This window comes from Drosophila takahashii, chromosome 3L (assembly GCF_030179915.1).
Source record: "Drosophila takahashii strain IR98-3 E-12201 chromosome 3L, DtakHiC1v2, whole genome shotgun sequence".
Taxonomy (NCBI): Eukaryota; Metazoa; Arthropoda; class Insecta; order Diptera; family Drosophilidae; genus Drosophila; species Drosophila takahashii.
This window is the reverse complement of record NC_091680.1, coordinates 24,969,770-24,990,159: the sequence shown is the minus strand read 5'-3', so window position 1 is coordinate 24,990,159 and position 20,390 is coordinate 24,969,770. Positions and strand designations below refer to the sequence as shown.

Sequence of the window (20,390 nt, the reverse complement as noted above, 5' to 3'; positions counted from 1 at the left end):
TGCCCCCTTCAGGTGCACCCAAATGAGGCGAGGCACGCCCCCAACTACGCCCCCATACGGTGGCAGTCAAAATAATAGTTCTGAAAGTTCTGTTGTGTGCTTACTTCATGACTATTAAAAATATTATAACAATACTCCATTTAAAATAGAAATAGATACTCCATTTAAAATAGAAATTAAATTTGTTTATTCATATTGTTTATCAAACCTATTATTTATTTTTTAGGATTTTGTTTTCGTTAAATGCTAACCGTAGGAAACTTTATTTTAAACTACTATAATGAAGACAACATAAAAGGTTATTCATAAGAAGTTTTCCAACTAACGTTCCTATTAGCTTGTTAAAATGAAAAATTTCAGAAAATAATATTTCCTCTTTTGTTTGACCACCGCTGTAAGCAGCCGACTATTCCCGCACGTTGCTTGCAAGTTTTGTTTAATTTGCTGCGAGTAACGCACGTGGCAAACGATTGTGGCCGAGTTCAATAATCTGCTCACTTTTGCTTTATTACATTGAAAATCACGGCTAATTATTGTTGGCATGATCGGGAACACCGAACATTGAGAGCACACAGGGAAAACGTGCTGAAAAACTAAAAGCAGCTGCAGAAAGCAAAACTTTTCCCACTCCCCCCTTGGCTCTTCGAATTGGAAATGATTGCGTTTCGGCTTTTGATTTATAAGACAAATCAATTTGTAGCCGTTTTGTTGTTTTGGCATGCCATGGAAAACAAAGCACAGAAAACGAAAAGAAATTTTCCGACGTCGCTCTTGGCCTTAAGTGTATCTGGCCGAAGTGTTTATGTGAAATCCGAGAGGCTCACACGCTCCGTGTTTCCTTTCCTGCCGGTTAGTCACTCGTTTGCCCACCGAAAGCCCAGCGAGTCGGACGTTAGCCCAATTAAAAACTCAAGGTTGAGAAAATCTCGGCCGGGCGTGTAAGCCAACACCCAACATGCCGGCCATATTACCTGGTGGTAGTAAAAGCAAGCTTGCTTTTGTAACCTCAAAACGTGCTCGACAGTGAAAACAGTAATTATGCACCCTCCGTCCATGTGCACTTTACAGCGGGGGCACGAAAAGTGGTACTAAAGATAGCTTCCATTAAATGTCAATATTAAATGGGGCAGAACTGTGTAGTTCTTCAACACCACCTTTTAAATTGTGTAAAAGTTGAGGTATGCGAATTATATTTTTCGAAACCATAATATTATAATATTTCATAATGACATTTTAAAAAATCATAGAATACTACGATTTACTAGACAAGAAACATTGAAAAGAAAAAGGTTTACATTGAATACACAATCTTATTTATTGGTTTTATTACTTCTACCTCGGCTGTTTCTCGCTTACGTTTGGGGGTAAGCCGAGACCTTTACCATATCGTTTGCAAACACTTTAATGGGGCATGCCCCGATATTTAAGAATGTTGTTTGCGGTTTTGGCTTCGATGCACTCGATAATACGATACCCTACATTACCTCTTTTTTCCCTTTCAGGCACTGGCACCTTTGGACGTGTGTGCTTGTGTCGCGATCGCATTTCGGAGAAGTACTGTGCCATGAAGATTTTGGCCATGACCGAAGTCATTCGTCTCAAACAGATTGAACACGTCAAGAACGAGCGGAATATATTAAGGGAAATACGACATCCGTTTGTCATCAGTCTGTAAGTAAAACAATATGGAAAAAATTCCATATTTTTTACAAATAAATAGATACAATGCCTGAAAATATAACAAAAACGGAAATAAATTCAGTTTTTAATTTTAAAATATTTATAAAAAGTAGAATATTAAAAAAAACATTTTAAGTACTTATTATACAAATATTATATTTAATAAATGTATTTTTAAATTGAAATACCATTTATTATTTGTCACAATGCAAGTAAACAATTGCTTTCTAATGTCTTTAACAAAAAATGAAAAGGTCAATATTATTTTAAAAGCTATACAAATAGTTAATATTTATTTATTTAATCAATAAAAAATATTTTCTTCCTAATTTAACAAGGGAATGGTCCACAAAGGATGACTCGAATCTGTATATGATCTTCGATTATGTCTGCGGCGGAGAGCTGTTCACATATCTGCGGAATGCCGGAAAATTCACTAGTCAAACTTGTGAGTAACCATCCTTTTTAAGCAGTAACCCTTTATCAGTAGGTTTACTTGAATTTTAGCTAACTTTTATGCGGCTGAAATAGTCAGTGCTTTGGAATACCTGCACTCACTGCAAATCGTTTACCGCGATCTAAAGCCAGAGAATCTGCTGATCAATCGGGATGGCCATTTAAAAATAACAGATTTTGGATTCGCCAAAAAACTGAGGGATCGCACTTGGACATTGTGCGGAACGCCCGAGTATATAGCACCTGAGATAATTCAGTCCAAGGGCCATAATAAAGCCGTTGACTGGTGGGCATTAGGTGAGTTTCTAAGCAGTAATCTAGAGGATATGGACCATACTAACCAAGCATTCATTTCTAGGAGTTCTCATCTACGAAATGCTCGTGGGCTATCCACCTTTCTACGATGAACAGCCTTTCGGCATCTACGAGAAGATATTGAGCGGTAAAATTGAGTGGGAGCGTCATATGGATCCCATTGCCAAAGACTTGATCAAAAAGTTGCTGGTGAATGATAGAACCAAGCGACTGGGCAACATGAAGGTGAGAATCATCCGCAATCAGATATAAAATTTTTAGAAATGAAAATATAGAAAGTTTCAAAGATCTAACATGGGACTGGAATAAATAAACAATTTTTTGGGAGCATAACGTTTTTTCAGCTGCCGCACAATCCATCAAGTTTCTTTTTATTTCCTTAAATATCTTTTAATGATTAGTAAAATTAACCCTGTCAAAGTTTATTTATTTATTCCACCTTTTCCTTAGATAGACTCCCATAAAAATACTTGGCAAGCTTTTCGTTAGCATTTTCCGGCTTATTAGGCCCCATATTTATAGAGAATTGTTTACACTTGTCACAGTTGGATAGTCAGATTTTGTTGCTGGCATTAAAAATTGCATCGCATATATCAAAAATTAATTGTTGGCTATCGCAAACAGATCTGCACATGCTTGTTGTCAGTTAGCCTAATACATTTTCCTCAAAATCATTTTTCTTATTCCCCCGAATTTTGTTTTCGCCACGACGCGGTTGCTTTTTTTAATAGATTTGTCGCGCGTTTTGCAACACGAGCTAGCCAAATGCAGAACGTTATTTATGTCCAATATTTTGTATTTCATTCTATGTTTGCGCCCCGATTTCGGAATACCTCCCTCATTCCTACAGAATGGCGCCGATGACGTGAAGAGGCATCGCTGGTTCAAGCACTTGAATTGGAATGACGTCTACAGCAAGAAACTTAAGGTGAGTTCGAGGGTTCGTGCTCCAGAGAACTTTTCGTTTTAATTAGTAGTAATTGTGGTTATTATTTTGTGTGGATTTTTGCGTCACACATTTTTTGGTTGGGTTTTTGTCAGTCGACCAATGTGTATTTTCATACGTTTTCGTAATTAAAAGCAAATAAACAAATCAGTTTTCCAAATTAGCTGTGCCTTTAGTTAATGACCGCAGCGTCTATTTCGGCCGTCCTGGTGGGTGTTAGACCCATAAATCTCCCGATTCTCTCTGCCCAGCCCAGCTGGTCCAAGTGCGAGTGAAATGTAACAAAAGGGGGCATTTCGCATCTGAAGGAGAAGGTGTTAATTGCCCACATGAACGCCTCCGCCCAGGCGGGAGACAATGGGTTAAATGCGTCAGAAATGATTGTTACAAACGTGCTGATTTTTGCACACATTTCTCACTTTTTGCCCGCTAACTACGTATGTTGGATGTGATTTTAAAAATGAAAATATCGTTTTATTTTAGAGTCGCCAATATAAAAAATTATCAGTTACATTATAATAATAAGAATAAATCTCTTCGTGTGCATTAAAACCGTCATAAATATTCAACAATTAGGCAAAATATAAGATATTCACATCAGAATAATAATTTTTCGAATTTATTTCATTTATAGCCACCAATTTTGCCCGATGTACATCACGATGGTGATACCAAAAATTTTGATGATTATCCCGAGAAGGATTGGAAGCCCGCCAAGGCAGTAGACCAAAGAGATTTGCAGTACTTCAATGATTTCTAAATAAGAGCCGAGAAATTGTTGTTTTTTGTTTTCTGTTGAAAATTGTTATAATTTGCGACAGCAAGAACATTCATTATTTATACTGGCAATTAAGTGTTTAAAGTGCTGTGCTAATGCAATGATATGTAGCGGTACATATATCTATACATAAACTATATTATAATGTACGACTATACATAAACATACACCCATACATAGTAAGCTTAAGTTTATACCCGTAATGTTATGTCTAGCAAGTGACGTCTATAATTATTTATAAATATTTAATTGTTTAAATGTTCAAATTGCGAGCAGCCCCACACCCTACAAGAGTACAGCTAAAGTACAGTAAAGAATATATTATAAAAAACAAAAAATATTAACGTAAAACGTTGAATAAAGTGATACAAATTGAAATTCTCTTTGGCCTTTGTATTTTCATTTCGACTATATTTCTACACTTTCGGGGGATTAGTTTTGGATCCGTAAATCTGTCAGATCTTGAACACGAGTCACTTTGCTGAAGGCGTGACGAGCGTGATCTTTGTTTGACGTTTGCTTTTATATATTTTAAATTTTTCGGTACATTTATTTTTAAATTAAATTTTTTTTTTGGTATTTATTTAAATTATTTAAAATTCAAAAATTTTCTACAGTTAATTTTAAACATTATTATTATTTTATTTTATTTATCTTCTTCATTTCGCCTTCCAAATTATAAGAAATTCGTAAAATCAGTTATACATTTTGGTTTACAAAATTTAAATTTTTTGGTCTGAACTTTTTAAATTGATATATTGATAATTATCAATTATAATTATAATTATAATTATAATAAATGTAATTAATTATATATTCCGAGATGTGCTATGTAAAGAAGTTTTGATCTTTAGCTCACATCCTCGTAGCTAGCTGATGATGGAAGCGTTGACAACGTACCGAAATTTGTTAGTCCTTGGAAGTTCAAGGTTCACTCCCCATGAAGTGCAAGTGTGTTGAAATGTGTTATACAAAAAGGAACAAACCATGATTTCGAGTTTGCAAAAATCCTGCCATTTTATAATAATTAAATTCAACTATTTTTTGTACTGTTGACCGTTTCCACCACTTATTTTAGACACGAACATTTCAGCGCAGTTCCGGTGTGTGCATCGGATAACGGAAAAGTTGAAAGCGATAATCGCTAGGAATCGGAGGGAATTTTTAAAACAAAAAGAATGATTAGATAAATTCATGGTTTTTTAACTTGCACAGAAATGGCATTAGATCAGATAAAGATTAAAGCTTTTTAATAATAAAGAATACAATTTTTTTACAGAAACCGGAAACTAACCTAGAAAGTATACTACAAAAAATGTTTTTCAAAAAAAAGAACACATTTTTTCCAGGCTAAATATTCTTATTTAGGGATAATAATAGTCGGAAGGTTAAAACTGTTAGGGTTATTTCAACTTGTTTTGAAATTCAAATTTCCGCCCGCCTCCATATTGGCCCACTGTGCACTGCGCATGTTGTCTCTCCTGCAGGGTGACCCAACTGAGTAAGAGTCACCCTGTGGCCGCCAAACTACCACCATAGCAGCAACAACAACAAACATGGCAAGTGCTTCCGCTCTCGCAGGCTTTCTCCCACTCTCACTCTCTCTCTTCCTGGTGGCACGCTTTTTACAGTTATACAGAGCGCGGCTTTTCACGAGCTTCGCTCCATAAAATCATTCAGTTTGTAGACAACGTTTGCCGTGGCCAAAAAAGAACGGACAAACACTATTTTAGTTGAAACATCATTTCCAACTGTAAACGGCAGCGCGATTATAGGCAACAAAAAAGGAGAAAATAAGTACGCCTCTGTGTGTGTGTGTGTGCGTACGTCACAGACCGCGCGAGTGTGTGTGTGTGCTGTGGGAAAAATCAGTAAAATGTTTATGCTAATCATGCGACGAATGTGCGCCAATTGCGTAAAATCATAAAGTGCATTAAGTGAAACGAAATTATATAATTAAGGAGCGGCAGTAGAAAATAAGCGAAAAGTATTTTTTTGGCAAATACAAAGAAAGGCAAAGGTTGCAGCTCCTCTTCCTTTTCTTCGCGTGTGTGTGTGCGTGTAGGTGTTGGCGAGTGTGGCCGTGTGTTGGTGTCTCGTGGCCAGCTGTCTGTGTGTGTGAGCGGCAGTGGGTGTCTGTATATGTGCACTGTGGGTGCAACAACGTGAACGCTTCATCCCGGAAGTGATTTGTATAAGGCCGAAAGCCTCTGAAATTTTACACCCAAACGGAAATAGTTGGTACGTAGAGCCCATATATTATCCATATTGTTACCGATTTGTTGTAAGGGTTTTTACGGTCCAAAGCCAACTTTAACAGTTGGTACTCGTCACCTTACATTTTATATTTTTCTTAGGTATAAAAACTAAAATCGTTCTGATATGGGTATCGGTCTTACAGTACCCAGTAATTGTTTAAAGCTTTTTATACATTTTTTAAATTTTTATTGATGATAGTTACTTAGATTTTTGGTTTGTATAGTCAAAAACCAAATAATCTAACTGTTTAATGGATTTATTTGATAAATAAAGTTAAAAATTACAATTTTTCGTGTTCGATGATGTTATTTTTTTCAGGCTGCTTTAAATTTTTATTTTTTTGACCATGACGAATTATATTGCACAGACTGTTTTGTTTTCGAATTTTTTTTGTCCGTAAGCAAACTGAAATAGTTGGCATACAGAGATCATATATTTTCTTGGGATGTTATGCATTTTTCACATTTTTCCTTGTTTGTTACTGTTTTGTTTTTATGGATTTTTTGTTCCTATCGATTTTCAACCAAAAACAACTGGGAAACAACATCGAACCATCCATCCGTGCGTCCCCACACACAAACACCCATACACCCACAATTATTTCAGGGGGAAACCACAAGCAACCGCAACTACGTATGGCTACACACATACAGAGGGAAAAAAGGGTTCAAAAATTAAGTATAATTTTAGAGCCAATGGATTTTCATTTTATTTCGATCTGTTTAATAGTGTGTTTAGTGTTTAGTTTTTTACACTGTTAGATGCATAAGTACAAAATTTATCGATAAATTAACAGTCAGTTAAAAACCAATTCATTAGCATTAAAAAATCTGAAATAAATTATGATGTTTTATTTTTATCTTGAAGTTAAACCATGGCTTAAGAAACAAGACGGTTCAATATAGCTAAGTTGTTCAAGGCGAATTACCCAGATAATAATCAAATGGTATCTTTTTTCTCAGTGTCCTTGTACGCAGGAGTCTTCACCTCACTCATTTAACAGTATTTATAGACAGTTTTTTTGTTTTTGCACGAAAACGAAGTTGAATTGCAGAATTTAATATGGCGGGCGGATGTGGCTTTTGAGTTTTACCTGCGAGCTTCGAGAAAAGGTGGGAGAGGAACCGGGGCCTCAATGGGCACTTGAGGTGTTTGGCCTGACAGTAAGGGCATTAATCAAGGGGCAAAAAGAAGGCGGAGCGAGGCGGGGTGGCCTGGAAAATGAAGGAGACACTTGTGCGCCTGAAGTTGGCCCTGCAAATGGCTAAACGTCTTCGTTATCAAATGGTCCTCGCACAAAATATTGATATACAAACGGGGCGGCGGATTGCGGAGTTAAGATGATAAATACTCGAAATTGATTGATGTCATTTTTTGAGAACGTACAAGTATCCCCAATAAATTGCAATCACAATTCTGCGGCAATGACGTCACCGCAGACCTATCCAGAAATACTTATGAACGTGAGTTCATGAATATTTCCCGTCCACTTTCAACCCCAAGCCGTGATCCCCTGTCTTGTTGTCTGTTTTTGTCAGCTTAGTTTCTTTCCGGAGCATTATAGTTCCGTATTTATAGCCAAGTTCAACCCTCAAAATGTTGTTGTCAACATTGCACTGTCCTAATGAACTACTCTACTCTCAGGCGAAGCAAAAAAAAATCCATGCAACAATAAACAAGTCGACAAATGGTAGGACATTATTTTTAGGGAAGAAGGTTACATATAGTTTTTTTTTTTAAATTCAATTGATTTAATTGATATTAAAATAATGTTAAAGGAATATTTTTATATTTATAATTAGGGTTGATAATCCAGCAACTGTCGGATGAAAGTTAATATCAAATGTTCTGTGATGCAACGTTTGAGCTACATTTTATGTAACTTGCTTATGACATTTTCTTTTCGAACTTTCCGTTTACAACTTGCAAACTTTTCATCAAGCATTTGCGACATCAAACTTTTTATCAATCAAACGCAGGTCCATGGAAGTTTTCATATTCCCCAGATACAAGGCAGACAAAATAAGGCTTATCGATAAAAATGCCAAAATGTGAAGCTCAGTTAAGCTCTAGTGGTTTTCATATAATTTTTTCTATCCCCATCTCCGTTTCCATCTTCTTTTCTAACTCAATTTCTATCTCCATCTTTATTACTATCTCTTTTTCTATTTCTTATTCCATTTCTATTTCGAAGCCAATGACACGTCCCAGCGGATCTTGCAATTTTAGCTACCCCATCTTTTGGCGTTCATCCTTTTTCCAGCAAACAATTAAGGTGTCCTTCGTCTTGGGCAATAAAAGAAACTGTCGCGTCAGATCAAAAATGCAACATCTCAAAATATGAGCACCATTTTAGCTTCCGGTGGATTTCTGTCCTCGGTTGTTTTCCTGCCGCTGTTGTTGTTCGTGTTGTTCAATATTTACAACCTGATGGCAGCGATGAGGTGAACGTCGCAGAACTGAATAAAACATGCGACAATCGGCAGGCGACAATGTCTTGGCTGAAGGCATCCTGCGATGCTGCTGTTGCAGACACGTAGACGCCTTAATGACCCGGGGGATTACCGCTGTAGACAAAGTCGGGAGCCCCTAACCGTGGGTGTTCCTGCAGCCCGAAAATCCCTAACAAAGACCAGGTGACCAGGATGTAAACTATGCAGCGGTATTGCCTCATCCAATTAGTTTAATAAACGTAAACAAAAATGTTAACAGTTTCTATTTGTAATTAAAAAGCTATAAGCGGCAACCAAGAAACGAGGGGGTTGCTCGGTGTAAAAATGGGGCACCGGGGAGGGTGCACTGCAAGAAATCTGTTTAAAAAATGTTACTTTTTATGTGCCTCCCGTATATTTGAAAATGAAATTAAAAGTCGAAAACTTAAAAAATAACTTTAATTTTTCTGTGACATTAAATTATACTAGAAGGGATAATAAATGACTTATATGTACTTTTCCTAAAGGCGCTTTTTCTGGTTTCTGTGAAATGCTAATGCCAAAAAAAGGTTCAGAAGCAGGAATGGCTTCCCCATTTCCTCAATAAACTTCACATTATCAATTAAAGTCATTATTTTTGTCCAAGTGTATTTGTGACTTACAGTGGGGCACATGGCAAACAGAATGTCAAAAGCAACCCTGCGAGAGAACAACAACCACCCAGTGGGGCGTGTGAGCCGCAGAAAGGGCGGCAGAGAAAGAGAGTGGCAAAGCTCTCTTTCTCCGCTCTCCTTTCTCCACTCTCCTCTCTTTTGTTTAACCCTTGCGCCTGCGCTGGGCTTGCCAGCGGACAATCACAAATGTCCATTCGCAATCCTGGCTGAGCAGCTACCCGCATGGCTTTGTCAACAGTTCCGTTTCCGAGGAAGCCCTCTCTCGAAACCCCAAGCCCCTTTACCCCTTTTTCCCCAACACCCGATAACCCTCTCCGGAATCCTGGCTACGTTTTTAAGAATGAACCACATTCCCGTACGTCATTGCCTTTGATTAAAGCATATGCAAACGTTTTTTTCCGCTTCTTCCACATTTTTTCTTTCAACTTCTGAGCTTGGAACATGTGCCGCATGTCCCTACTCCCTCCTCCCTTTTAAAATCCTTGGGGGATTTACATTGCATATGGCGAAATCGAATTGGTTTTTCAGCCAGCGCCAGCTTGCAATTTTTGTTTGGCTTGTTTTAAAGTTGAAATTTGTTTATGCGACCGACCGCATAAATTTTTGCATGGGGAATGCCTTTGCCATCGTCCTTGCGCTTGGCAATGTTTGTCCGCTTGTTGTTGTCATAGGTTAAGCCACAATTCGCCGGAGGGGTTTTCCGATGCAGGGACCGAGGCATTTGTTTAGGCAAATATTATGGGTCCTGGGAATGCTTTATTGCCTGCACGAGTGGAGCCCGAAAGAGCGGTGGAGCTATCCCCATCCAATGTCCTTAAAATCGATTTTTGCTACGTACAGAACTGACCGAAGGGAATTCTATCTGCCATTGGTGTGAAATCGGTTATCTGCGAATTGCGAAATTGTATATAGTTTCAAGGACAAGTCCGTTGGCAGAGCATGAGCGAATGTTATTTTACAACGGTTATTATATTATATTGGCCCAATCAAACAAAAAAGTGAACTGGATTTGAATTTTTATACAAAACTAATACCAATCGAAATATATTTCATTTGAACGCCTTAAAGCTTAAATACAACTAATCTGTGTCTTTTTATGACCAATTTTAAATATATATATATTTTTTAATTTTATTTTAGAAAATTGTAATTATTTGGTGTCTTTGATTTTGTTTCAGATATATCTTGACAAATTGTACGTTGTTATTCATATTTATAAATATATTTAAATTTCTTAGAAATAATTAAAGACACCCTTAATCCCTTCACCTATTATTCTAAAATTGTGTACAATGTAATTAATAATATAATGTAAATTTCTAAGAAATAATTAAAGACATCCTTTATCCTTTAATTGTGTTAAATGTAAATAATACGGTTTTTTTTAAAGAATTCTGAATAAAATTGGTAAAATGATAAACTTCAAAGGATTATTCCCAAAGAAATGAAGAGTGAGCGATTTAAATGCTCAGTTACCTGCAAGACGTGACCAACTGGCCTTGGATGGCCCCCCAGCCACCTGCCTTGACCTGCTTGTGCGGTCTCGCTCCGATGTCATCAATTATACAGAACTCGGCTTACATCAGAGACTCCACCAGGCTCGGGTTCGAGCCACCTGCTTAGCCCTAATGCGATGGCTCTGGCTGCCAAAAAAAAGAAATACACGTAACACAAAAGTGACACAAAATCCAACATCAAAATGCAAAATCCTTGACAGCAAAAGGAGCCGAATATCCGAGAATTTGTACTTTAAGGCTTAAACCTGCCATTAAAGGCCGGGGGTCTTTTTTTTTCATTGTAGTTGTGGTGTTTGCTTTTTTTCTCGACCAAAAGTATGCAACACGAGAAATGTATTTCACAGTTTGCAGTTTTTGCCTCGAGGAATGTCGAGTCATAAATTTAATTTGCATATTTCAGTTGTCTGTCAGCCGGTTTTCCATTTTTCCCATTTGTGCAAAAATTGCAGTTGTAATTGGCAAAATAATTTCGCCCACCGCAAGTGGCAAGTGCAAGTTTTCCAGTTTTCTACAGCATTTGTTCCTGCCCTCGGCAAACTGTCCCTAACATCATTAATTCTAATTGAAAAGTTTTGTCGACTGTCGGTTGCCAATTAAGCTGCATCTCGAGTGCAATCCCAGCCGCCAGCTGGGTCTGATGGACCCCGTCAATCCCGCGAAGAAATTGCATTAAAACACACAAAGTGCCGGGGAATTAAAACGTCAAAGTGGTTGCGCGAAAGGCGTAAACACGTTCGTCCTGGGCCGGTGAAAAAAATTGTGCCAAGGCGAAAAAAAAACAAGAGGCTGGCCATCGCAAATTGGCCAGGCCAGCATCCTTGGCCAAAAGGGGCGGTCGGGGGGCGTGGCGACGGCAACACGCATGCATAACTAAGTAAACGAAAATTGAATTAAGTGCGGTTGCAAAACCACAAAATATACGCGTTGCGAGCAATCATTAAAGAAGAGGGACTCGGCACTAAGAAAAAAGTTTTCTACGCTGTGGATACTTATTAAAATTTTTAAGAGAAAAACTTTGTTTTCTGAAATGGAATCAATGCTAAATAAATTGTTTTCTCTAAATCTTGCTGGAAGCTAAATAGATTTTTGTTTAACTTTTTACAGTTGGCATTGAAATTTATGCCGGATTTTACCTTATTGACGAAAGAAGAAAAATAAATAATACATCAAATAAATAAATGAAAAACGTAAAGCTGATAATTAAATGACTTTACATTTAGGGCTAGTACTCAACCCAACAAAAAGTCGTCCAAAACAAAAAACTTCATATGAAAAACAACGTTAAAACATTTTGTTTCATATGAAGTTTTTGTTTTGGACGACTTTTTGTTGGCCCTATCCCTAAATAAAAATAGTTGATAATATTGAATATTGGTGTTAATGTTAATATTTTTAGCACAAAGAGTATTTGAGTTTTCCTCTTGGGAAATTATGCGTTTATTAGTGATAGTGAGGTTGTATTTTTTCGAGTGCCCTCAGAGCTTCCGCTCCTCCGGCTGCCCCACTCCTTAATTGAATTCTAAGCGGGCTGGAGCGGAGCAGTGGATAGCAGCTGGAGGTGATGCCTGGCGAGAGCCCATGGCTTTGGCAAACAAATGCGGGCTTTGCCAAGTCTGTGCTCATGTCCTGAGATCTTGTTCCCCGGATTGTGGATTCTAGAGTCCGGATTGTTTGCCCCACGGGCAACGTGAGGGGATGCACGAGGTTGGTGGGGTGGTTGCGATACGCGTAAAATTGAAAAATGCCCTGCTTGTTTTTGCCTTGTTTTTCTCGGTTGTTGTTTGGATTTCTTTTTGCTGCTCTTTTTTCCTGTTCTGGATTATTTGTACAACTAAACTTGATTTCCATATTTTGTAAGAAACACACTTCGTGGGGGAGGTTTCGTTTAATGTGACTGGAATAGGGGAAGAAGTTTCAGGAGCGTTCCCCAAACTCAACATTACTTCTGTGGGTCTTCAATCAATATAAAATGAAATGTTTTAAGTGAAGTACTGATGAGTCATGATTTATTTGGAAATACGAAAATCATAAGGATTTCATTTTTTAGTGTTCATTCTGTTCCGAAACCACCACCAATAAACCATTTTTATATAGATAGATAATAATATTTTATTTATCTACTAAATTCGAGAAACTTACTATTAAATAATTAATTTTTTTTTGTGTGTGCTTAAACTAGTTTCTGAGAATTATAGCCAAAAATATTTCAACTCCGTTTAATCATCCTTTTTCCACGGCTTCCTTGGTTGATTGAATTGAACAATCTTTTCTGCAGCCTTTTCAGCCTTCGTTTTTAATTGAGTTTTTTCATAGTTTCTGCCATTTCCAGCTATTCCATTCGCTATTCTCTTTTATCCTGATGCCAATTTTCAGTTTTTCCCTATTTTTCGCGTTTGCATTTTATTTGGCTGGTTTTGCAATTTTTTTTTGCCAGAAATAATTGAATTTTTTGCCGCCAGGGAACCGAAAACGGCCAGGTTGGAGTTCGTTGCGGATGTTAGCCATCTAATTGCGACCTTAATCATTTCATCTTTTTAGCTTCCGGCCAGGTTAGTCAGTTTTGTGTGTTTGGTAATCGAAATCGTCCTGCCAAAAGGCAGGGCAAATAAACTGGCAAATGTTTTCCGCTTGCAAATTTTGAGGACGAGAGGTGGACAGTTCGTAGGCAAACACAAACTTGATTTGATGCTGGTTTCGCAAAAAGACGAGCAAAACTGCCAGTTTTCTGCCCACAGCGTTCATAGTTCACTTGAAGAAAAAGTACTAACGTATGCTTTGCCATATGGCATTTAAATAAATAAGTCGTTATTAACTATTGTTGGCTAAAAGGTCTAGTTTGCCATTTTGAAAGGATTTTGTTTAACTAATTTTTTTATGTTTTTTATTTTTTTTAAGATTGTCTTGTCGATTACATTTATTTCAAGCATTAATTTTATACGTTTTACTCAAAATTAAAAATTAAATTAAATTAAATTCTCAAAAATACTGCACAATAAATGTGATAACCCAAAGTTTTTTTTATTTATGATAAACTTTTTAATTTTGTTGAAAACTAAATTATTGTTTTTTGCAAGAATCCTATTTTTTCAAGTGCCTTGTTGCTGTTTGTTCCTGATGTTGTGAACAGGAGCAGCTGCTGTGGAGGCTTCTGGCTTTTTGGCCCTATCGAATCGAGTTAATTTGTGCCGGTCCAGGTCCTGGAGCCTCAAATAGGATCCTCCTCCTCCGCCAGCTGTGTTAGTTTTCGGTAGCTTTTAATCGAATTTTTGCTGTTGAGCTGCGGGTTTTTCGAGAAGTTGACTGGGTGCAGGTTAAAGGTTTTTTCTGGTTTGCTGCTTTTGCATTTTGCGTGTTGATCTAAGCGGTTTATTAGCCCCGATTTGCAAGTAAGCTGCTTAACATTTCCCGCACCACGGTGGCCATTATTTAATAATGAAAAGAGAGGCGGTTTTATTCCTCATTTTCATCCCACTGAAAATCTGGAAGCTTAAAGTTGGCATATCCTGCTGGCACAGGGCTTTGTCTGTCGGTTTATTGGCTGTGTTTTTGTTTGCTCTGTCCAAGCAGTTGATTTTCTCGACAACTTGTTTGTTTTCCGTCTCTTTTTTCGGAAAAGAAAAGTATTTATCAACTGTGGTGGCTCTTGTGGCAAAGTGACAAATTCATCGAATATTCTGATTGACTTTCTCTATAAATGATTAATTGGCAAACTAAAGCTAGTTTGTTTAGGTCTTGAAAGGCATTTAATGGAACAGATAACTTTATTATTGATAAAGTAAGTTCACCATGCCTTCACCTTGAGCTCTTGGCCATTAGGTTAATTTGATTCTTTCACTTTTACATGAAACAATCAAAAATTTCTAAAAAAAATCCTTTATAAATTTTTATAGATATATGAAAACAAATTATTGAAATATTTCCATTCTCTAAAAATAGAAGTGTAGAAAATATGTAGATTGCTTCCGGTTTTATAACTAAATTTTTTAAATCTACATTTCCCTCTTGCATTCTGTTCATTGTTTATTGACTTTATTTAGTTGAATTTTTATTGCTTGAATGTTTGCATTTATTATGCATATTTCAATGAACGTTAACAAGGATTTCAAATATTTCAAGAATTCAATACAGTAGCAATCGGTAAACAAAAATCTTTTGCCGCTGACATAGCAGCAGCAAGCTGACATGAAATTGAAATCAATGTTAAATGGCAAATGACAACAGCAGTCAAGGGGAGCATCCGAGGGGCGGAGGTTAGTTAAATATTGATTTTAATTTTCCACATAATTGCAATTAGTTGATGAATGTGGAGCCAGCTGTTGCAGTCCTGTTTCCCCATTTCCTGTCGCTGCCATCGCCTCTGGAACCGTCTGATTCTGATTAAACATGGTGTCGGGGCAACATCAAAAACAGGAACGGATGCAATAACAGGCATTCAACGAGAAGTCGAGTTGAGCAGCCAACACTACGATGGCTTAAAGTGGCACAGTGGTTAAACTTATATAAAGAAGACTATAAAAGTATTAACAAAAGTTGAAAGCAAAGTCATTTAAAATCCATTATAAAACTAATGAACTACATATGATGTGTATTTGTTTTGATAAATATCAAATATATAAATATATTTTAATATTAGGCTTTTAAATGCTACATGAAGCATGCCGTATTTTAAAGGCTATAAAGGGCTATATATAAATCTTTAGAAATGGGAATGTAGAAAGCGTATGCTTGTTATTAGTACTTTATTAAAAGCTTTTAAGAATTAGGACAGAAAATAAAATTCCCTTAAAAATTCATAAAAATTTGCAAATATTTGATGAGATTATTTGAAATGTTGGGAAAGCTTCCCCCCTTTGCCACTGTGCCAAAGTTCTCGTCATTCTGTTGGCAGCAACGCCCTTTTGCTGTTCCCCCTTCGGTTTCTGTTGCTGTTTCTGAATTTCCTCAACTCGCTCCCTCGCCAACTCTTGTCGGGGGCCTGATGAAAAGCCACTTACGCACAATTTTCACAACTCAAAAGCATTTTATTGATTGCACTTTAAAAACGCCGGGTTGAGGGAAAACCAAAACACTCATACGCCACGTTGGCTGGCATACTGCTCCAGTGAATTTTCAGCCCCCTTTTGAGAAATGTGCGTGTGAGCTGGGTGCGTTTATTGACTGTCGTTTTTGAAATTGAGTTTTTCTGGCTTTTAGATGGCCCCACCTTCCCACCCTCCCAAAAAAAAAAGAAACTTGGTTAAACTTTGGGGTCTTGGGTCCTGGCGCTGCTGCAAAGGCAATTTTGCCCTCGAGGTCTCAGCCAGATGTATGCAAATGTGGATGGGGCTCGCCTGAGAAATCAAAGTCATTTCTGCTCATTTTTTTCAGCTTGCTGCTGGTTAGATAACACACTTGCCTATGGAAAATTCCTTATTTTTCGGCGTTCCTGGCCCCTCGGGGTTAATTGTGCGAGAAGGCTAATGAACATGGAGCTCGGGCAGCATCTGACAGCTGCGTTTGAGACTCGGCTTGTTAATTGTTTTTGAAACCGTTGAGTGAACATTAATAAGATGTAAATTCGAGGAAAACTAGAAAAGTCGGGAGTTGGGGGATTCTTAATTGGTAAATGGGGGTTGGATCTCGGCCCTATGAATTATGAGTGGCTAAGTTTAATTGGTGGCAGGAACAACTTTGATTGTAAATTCATATGTAAGTGGATAGCCCTGATGATAGTAGATTTTTAATTCCAAAAACTCTGGAACGAACTAAGGTTCGTAATTAAGAAATATTTGAATTGGTTTTTTATCTTGAATAATCACCTAATAATAACATTACATTTTAGTATAAAATCATACAATTTTAAACTATTTGCGGATAATTTATATACTAATAAAAATTATGATCAATCATATTTATTTATTTATTGAAAAACAAATTTATGAGTTTCTCAAGTTTTAAATATAAAATACAAAGAACATTTTTAATAATATATAAAACTACTTATCCTTCTAATAAGAACATAAAGGTCATATATGTTTCCATATATTAAACAGAAAACTTGTCCTTGTAACATTTAACTAATTAATCGAACTTCTAAGGATTGTCACATACATTTACTCATTTTCCTCATCTTTCCTATAAAGAAATTTATGCGAAATCAAGCCATCTCCAGCTTCGATCTGGCTCAGCACTATTCATTGCCTTTATATGGTTGTGCATTGTTTGCAAATCGCTTAATTATGGTTGATGGCTTTTTATTGGGGCATGGAACCATAAAAGGCGGTCACATCCCCAGGTCCTTTTGAGCCTACATCAATGGAGGTCGTCTCCATTTTCATCTTCCTGCCTCAATCCCCGGGTCCTTCCTATTCCTCTTCCGCTTTCCTTTCGCCTTGTGACATTCTCCTAGTTGCCACGACCTAAAAGCATAAATTTCCCGTGGCTAGGCCAAAATCAACGCCAAATGCTCTAAACGTTTTGCTTATGATTTTTATTGCACGCATACGGACGCAAACTTATTCAGATCCAAAGAAGTATATATTTTGTATGTTTATATATAAACCCTGTGTAGACATTTTGCCGCAGCCTTAAGTGCGAAAGCTACAAAAAAGGCGACCCATGACGATGACTTGTTTATGGCAGTTGCCGGCCACGCCCCTTTTACACTTCGTGTGCCTATATGGGGAGCACTTGGTTTATTTCATTAAGTTTCTTTTGATGAGATGGTCTACATATATTAGCATAATTTTTCAGAGAAATATTTTAAAACAAGCTGTATTATAAAAAGATTGTAGCATACTTTTTGGGAAACGTACAAATTTCACATTATAATCAATATCATTTGCATAGGGAAACCTATTAAGACTTTAGGACCCGAAATATTTACATATTTTAAAATTAAATATAATAAATTTTTTTTAAACATAATTGATAATACAATTAATTTTAATTAATTTAATCGGCAAAGGAAGAAACCGATATCACCTGGAATGGAATTTCCTCCATGAAGATAAAATCGCAAAAGTTCACGCAAATTGAAAGTTTAAGTTATGCGGAGTATCTACCATTCGTGGCTTCAATTGGCCTTATCTTGCCGCTTTTTTTTGTGTTGGCACTTGCCAAACAATGTCAGTTTTCAACTTTTAGCGCATTTTTCAAATTAGGTTAGCAGAACAGTGGCGGGGGGCTGGGTGAAAGGATGTTAGGATGTCGGGGTGTGCGTGTGTAAGAGTATAGGGGTGTAATGGTGTTGGCCCCAGTGAAAGTTTTCTTATTGTTTCGGGCGGAAGGGAAAGTGCTTGGCGGTAGGCTTGTTAGCATCCTTCCTTCCTGCGCTTCCTGCGAGAACCCGCCATCTGCTGCCCGTTTAACCTTAATGTTTCGGGCCAAACCAGAACCACACCCTTCACTTCCATTCACTCCCATTCTCTCATAGCCCCACACGGAAAAATATAATTTTTAAGTTAAATTTCGTTGGTTAAATTTGGTACGATGGTACAATGAGCTTTTTAATAATAATATAATGTAAATGATTAAAAAATATTAACATTGTTTAATACAAATATTGTTGAATATTTAAATGAAATAAATATTTAGTAAAATGTGTCGTAATTTCAAAAATATGTTTTCTTAAAAATATTATAAACAACATTAAGTTAAATTAATAAAATTATTGTCGGTGATCTTGAGTTAATATCAAAAGGTTAGTGTATCTGGTATAAAGCTGTAAATAACTTGTTCTCAGTGTACCCACATTTGCGCACTGTTTCATTTTGATGTGCACTTATTTTTCAATTTGAGCGCGTGAGCATCCATCGTCCTGTCAGTTGGGCGTCTCATTCAAACCCGTCCTACGGACTTGGCACTTCAACGTCATCTCGGAGAATTATCAGAGACTGCGTCAGCATCTAAATATAATGCTTACCTGCCCCTCTTGTCCAGTAATTCAAACTGATTCCCTGGCTTTTCTATCCTTGGCTGCTCTTTGTTCCTGCCCATCTCTTAGCCATTCGTAGTTGGCCAAGTTTTATGCTCGCTTTTTATGCCAACACGCCCCGTTGAGCAATTGTTGTTGCTTCTATGGGTGTTTTTTAGTGCTCTCCTAATGAAATTTTTAAACGATTTCGTCTCACTTCACGGCCAGCAGCAGATTGAAAAGCGTAAATTTTTGAACAAGCTTCGAGGAAAATTCCCAGGAATTATTTATATCTTTGTGTCTGCAGGTCTTGGTTACAAAGTTGCGTTTAATAGGTTAATACTAAATGGTTTTTTTTGTAAAGTTTAATTACTAAATACTAAAAAGTTTGTTATTAATTATAAAGTAGAATAACATAATTTAAGAAATAAAATAAATTAACAAATTAAATAAAATTTAAGAAAAAATGTAAAGAGATAAATTGATTTTAAATTTAATATCGGTGTGACTTGTTGTATAACTGTAATCGTTTGATATAGATTAAAATTAGTTTATTTTCTCAATAGGTATTGACAATCGAATTGCATAAATTTATTTTTGATCCGCTAAACAGATTTAAAATCAAATATTTCTTGTGGTATACAGTACAGATAAAGAGGATTTATTAATAAAGAATTCCTTTTGCTATCATTCTCCCATAATTGGCAAAATAATAATCCGTTCACTACACGGGAATCCACTACGAACAGAATGTACCTTTAATTAAACTAAATGGACGAATAATTGAAAACGAAACACTTCAAAGAGCCAAGATTATTACAAATTTAAATGAAGCAGCACACACTAAAGTATATGTTCTTCTCACCTGTTTATGTGTGTGTTTCCATGGCTTTCCTGTTCGTAGGAAGCTGGCTGGGTCATAAATTTACTCCTGAAATGGCTAAGAGGAGAAGCAAACACACAGGCACAGCTGGAGGGGTTTTAATTAGAACACCTGACTGACTAACACACACACACCAAATAGTTATCCGGTAATATAGTTAGTTTCCATTTATTTCAATTAAAAATTCAGTTTGGCCAAAGGGAACATAAATATTCATTGGTAATCACATTGACCTTTCCCCTTCTCTCTGTCTCTCTCACTCACCACTCTTTCCGTCTCTCTCTTTTATTGCAGCTAGTATTTTGTGATGAAGTCATGTGGAAATAGCAGCCACAACAGCAACAAGAGCAACAGGACCAGTACAATTATAGGCAAAAGTTAATTAAATGCTGCATCATTTGCAAACTGCAAAAAGGAATTCTTAACAATCGCAATAAAACTTTTGTCGAACAAAAGTAATTAAAGGACCCCACACCCATACCTCACTTGACGCTATGCGACACCCAAGTTGGTAGGAGTGGCAAGGAGGCAAGGAGGCGGGGCCAGGAGTCCAGGA

The 20,390-nt window shown here is 36.9% G+C and overlaps 1 protein-coding gene across 3 annotated transcripts in view; it reads left to right on the top strand.

Annotated features, from left to right (window-relative positions):
- The window catches only part of Pka-C3 (Protein kinase, cAMP-dependent, catalytic subunit 3), a 37,061-nt gene extending 16,795 nt beyond the window's left edge, over window positions 1–20,266 (top strand). For 2 of the 3 annotated variants that reach the window (XM_070214453.1, XM_017155394.3), the window contains 6 exons: window positions 1,503–1,671; window positions 2,019–2,128; window positions 2,188–2,433; window positions 2,495–2,676; window positions 3,302–3,379; window positions 4,032–4,558. In XM_070214453.1, coding sequence (XP_070070554.1) covers window positions 1,503–1,671; window positions 2,019–2,128; window positions 2,188–2,433; window positions 2,495–2,676; window positions 3,302–3,379; window positions 4,032–4,157 — 911 coding nt within the window. In that variant the 3' untranslated portion in view covers window positions 4,158–4,558. Of the gene's footprint in view, window positions 1–1,502; window positions 1,672–2,018; window positions 2,129–2,187; window positions 2,434–2,494; window positions 2,677–3,301; window positions 3,380–4,031; window positions 4,559–20,128 lie in introns of those variants that run through there. The other variant, XM_070214454.1, reaches the window with a different exon arrangement.
- The last annotated feature ends 124 nt before the right edge of the window (window positions 20,267–20,390 follow it).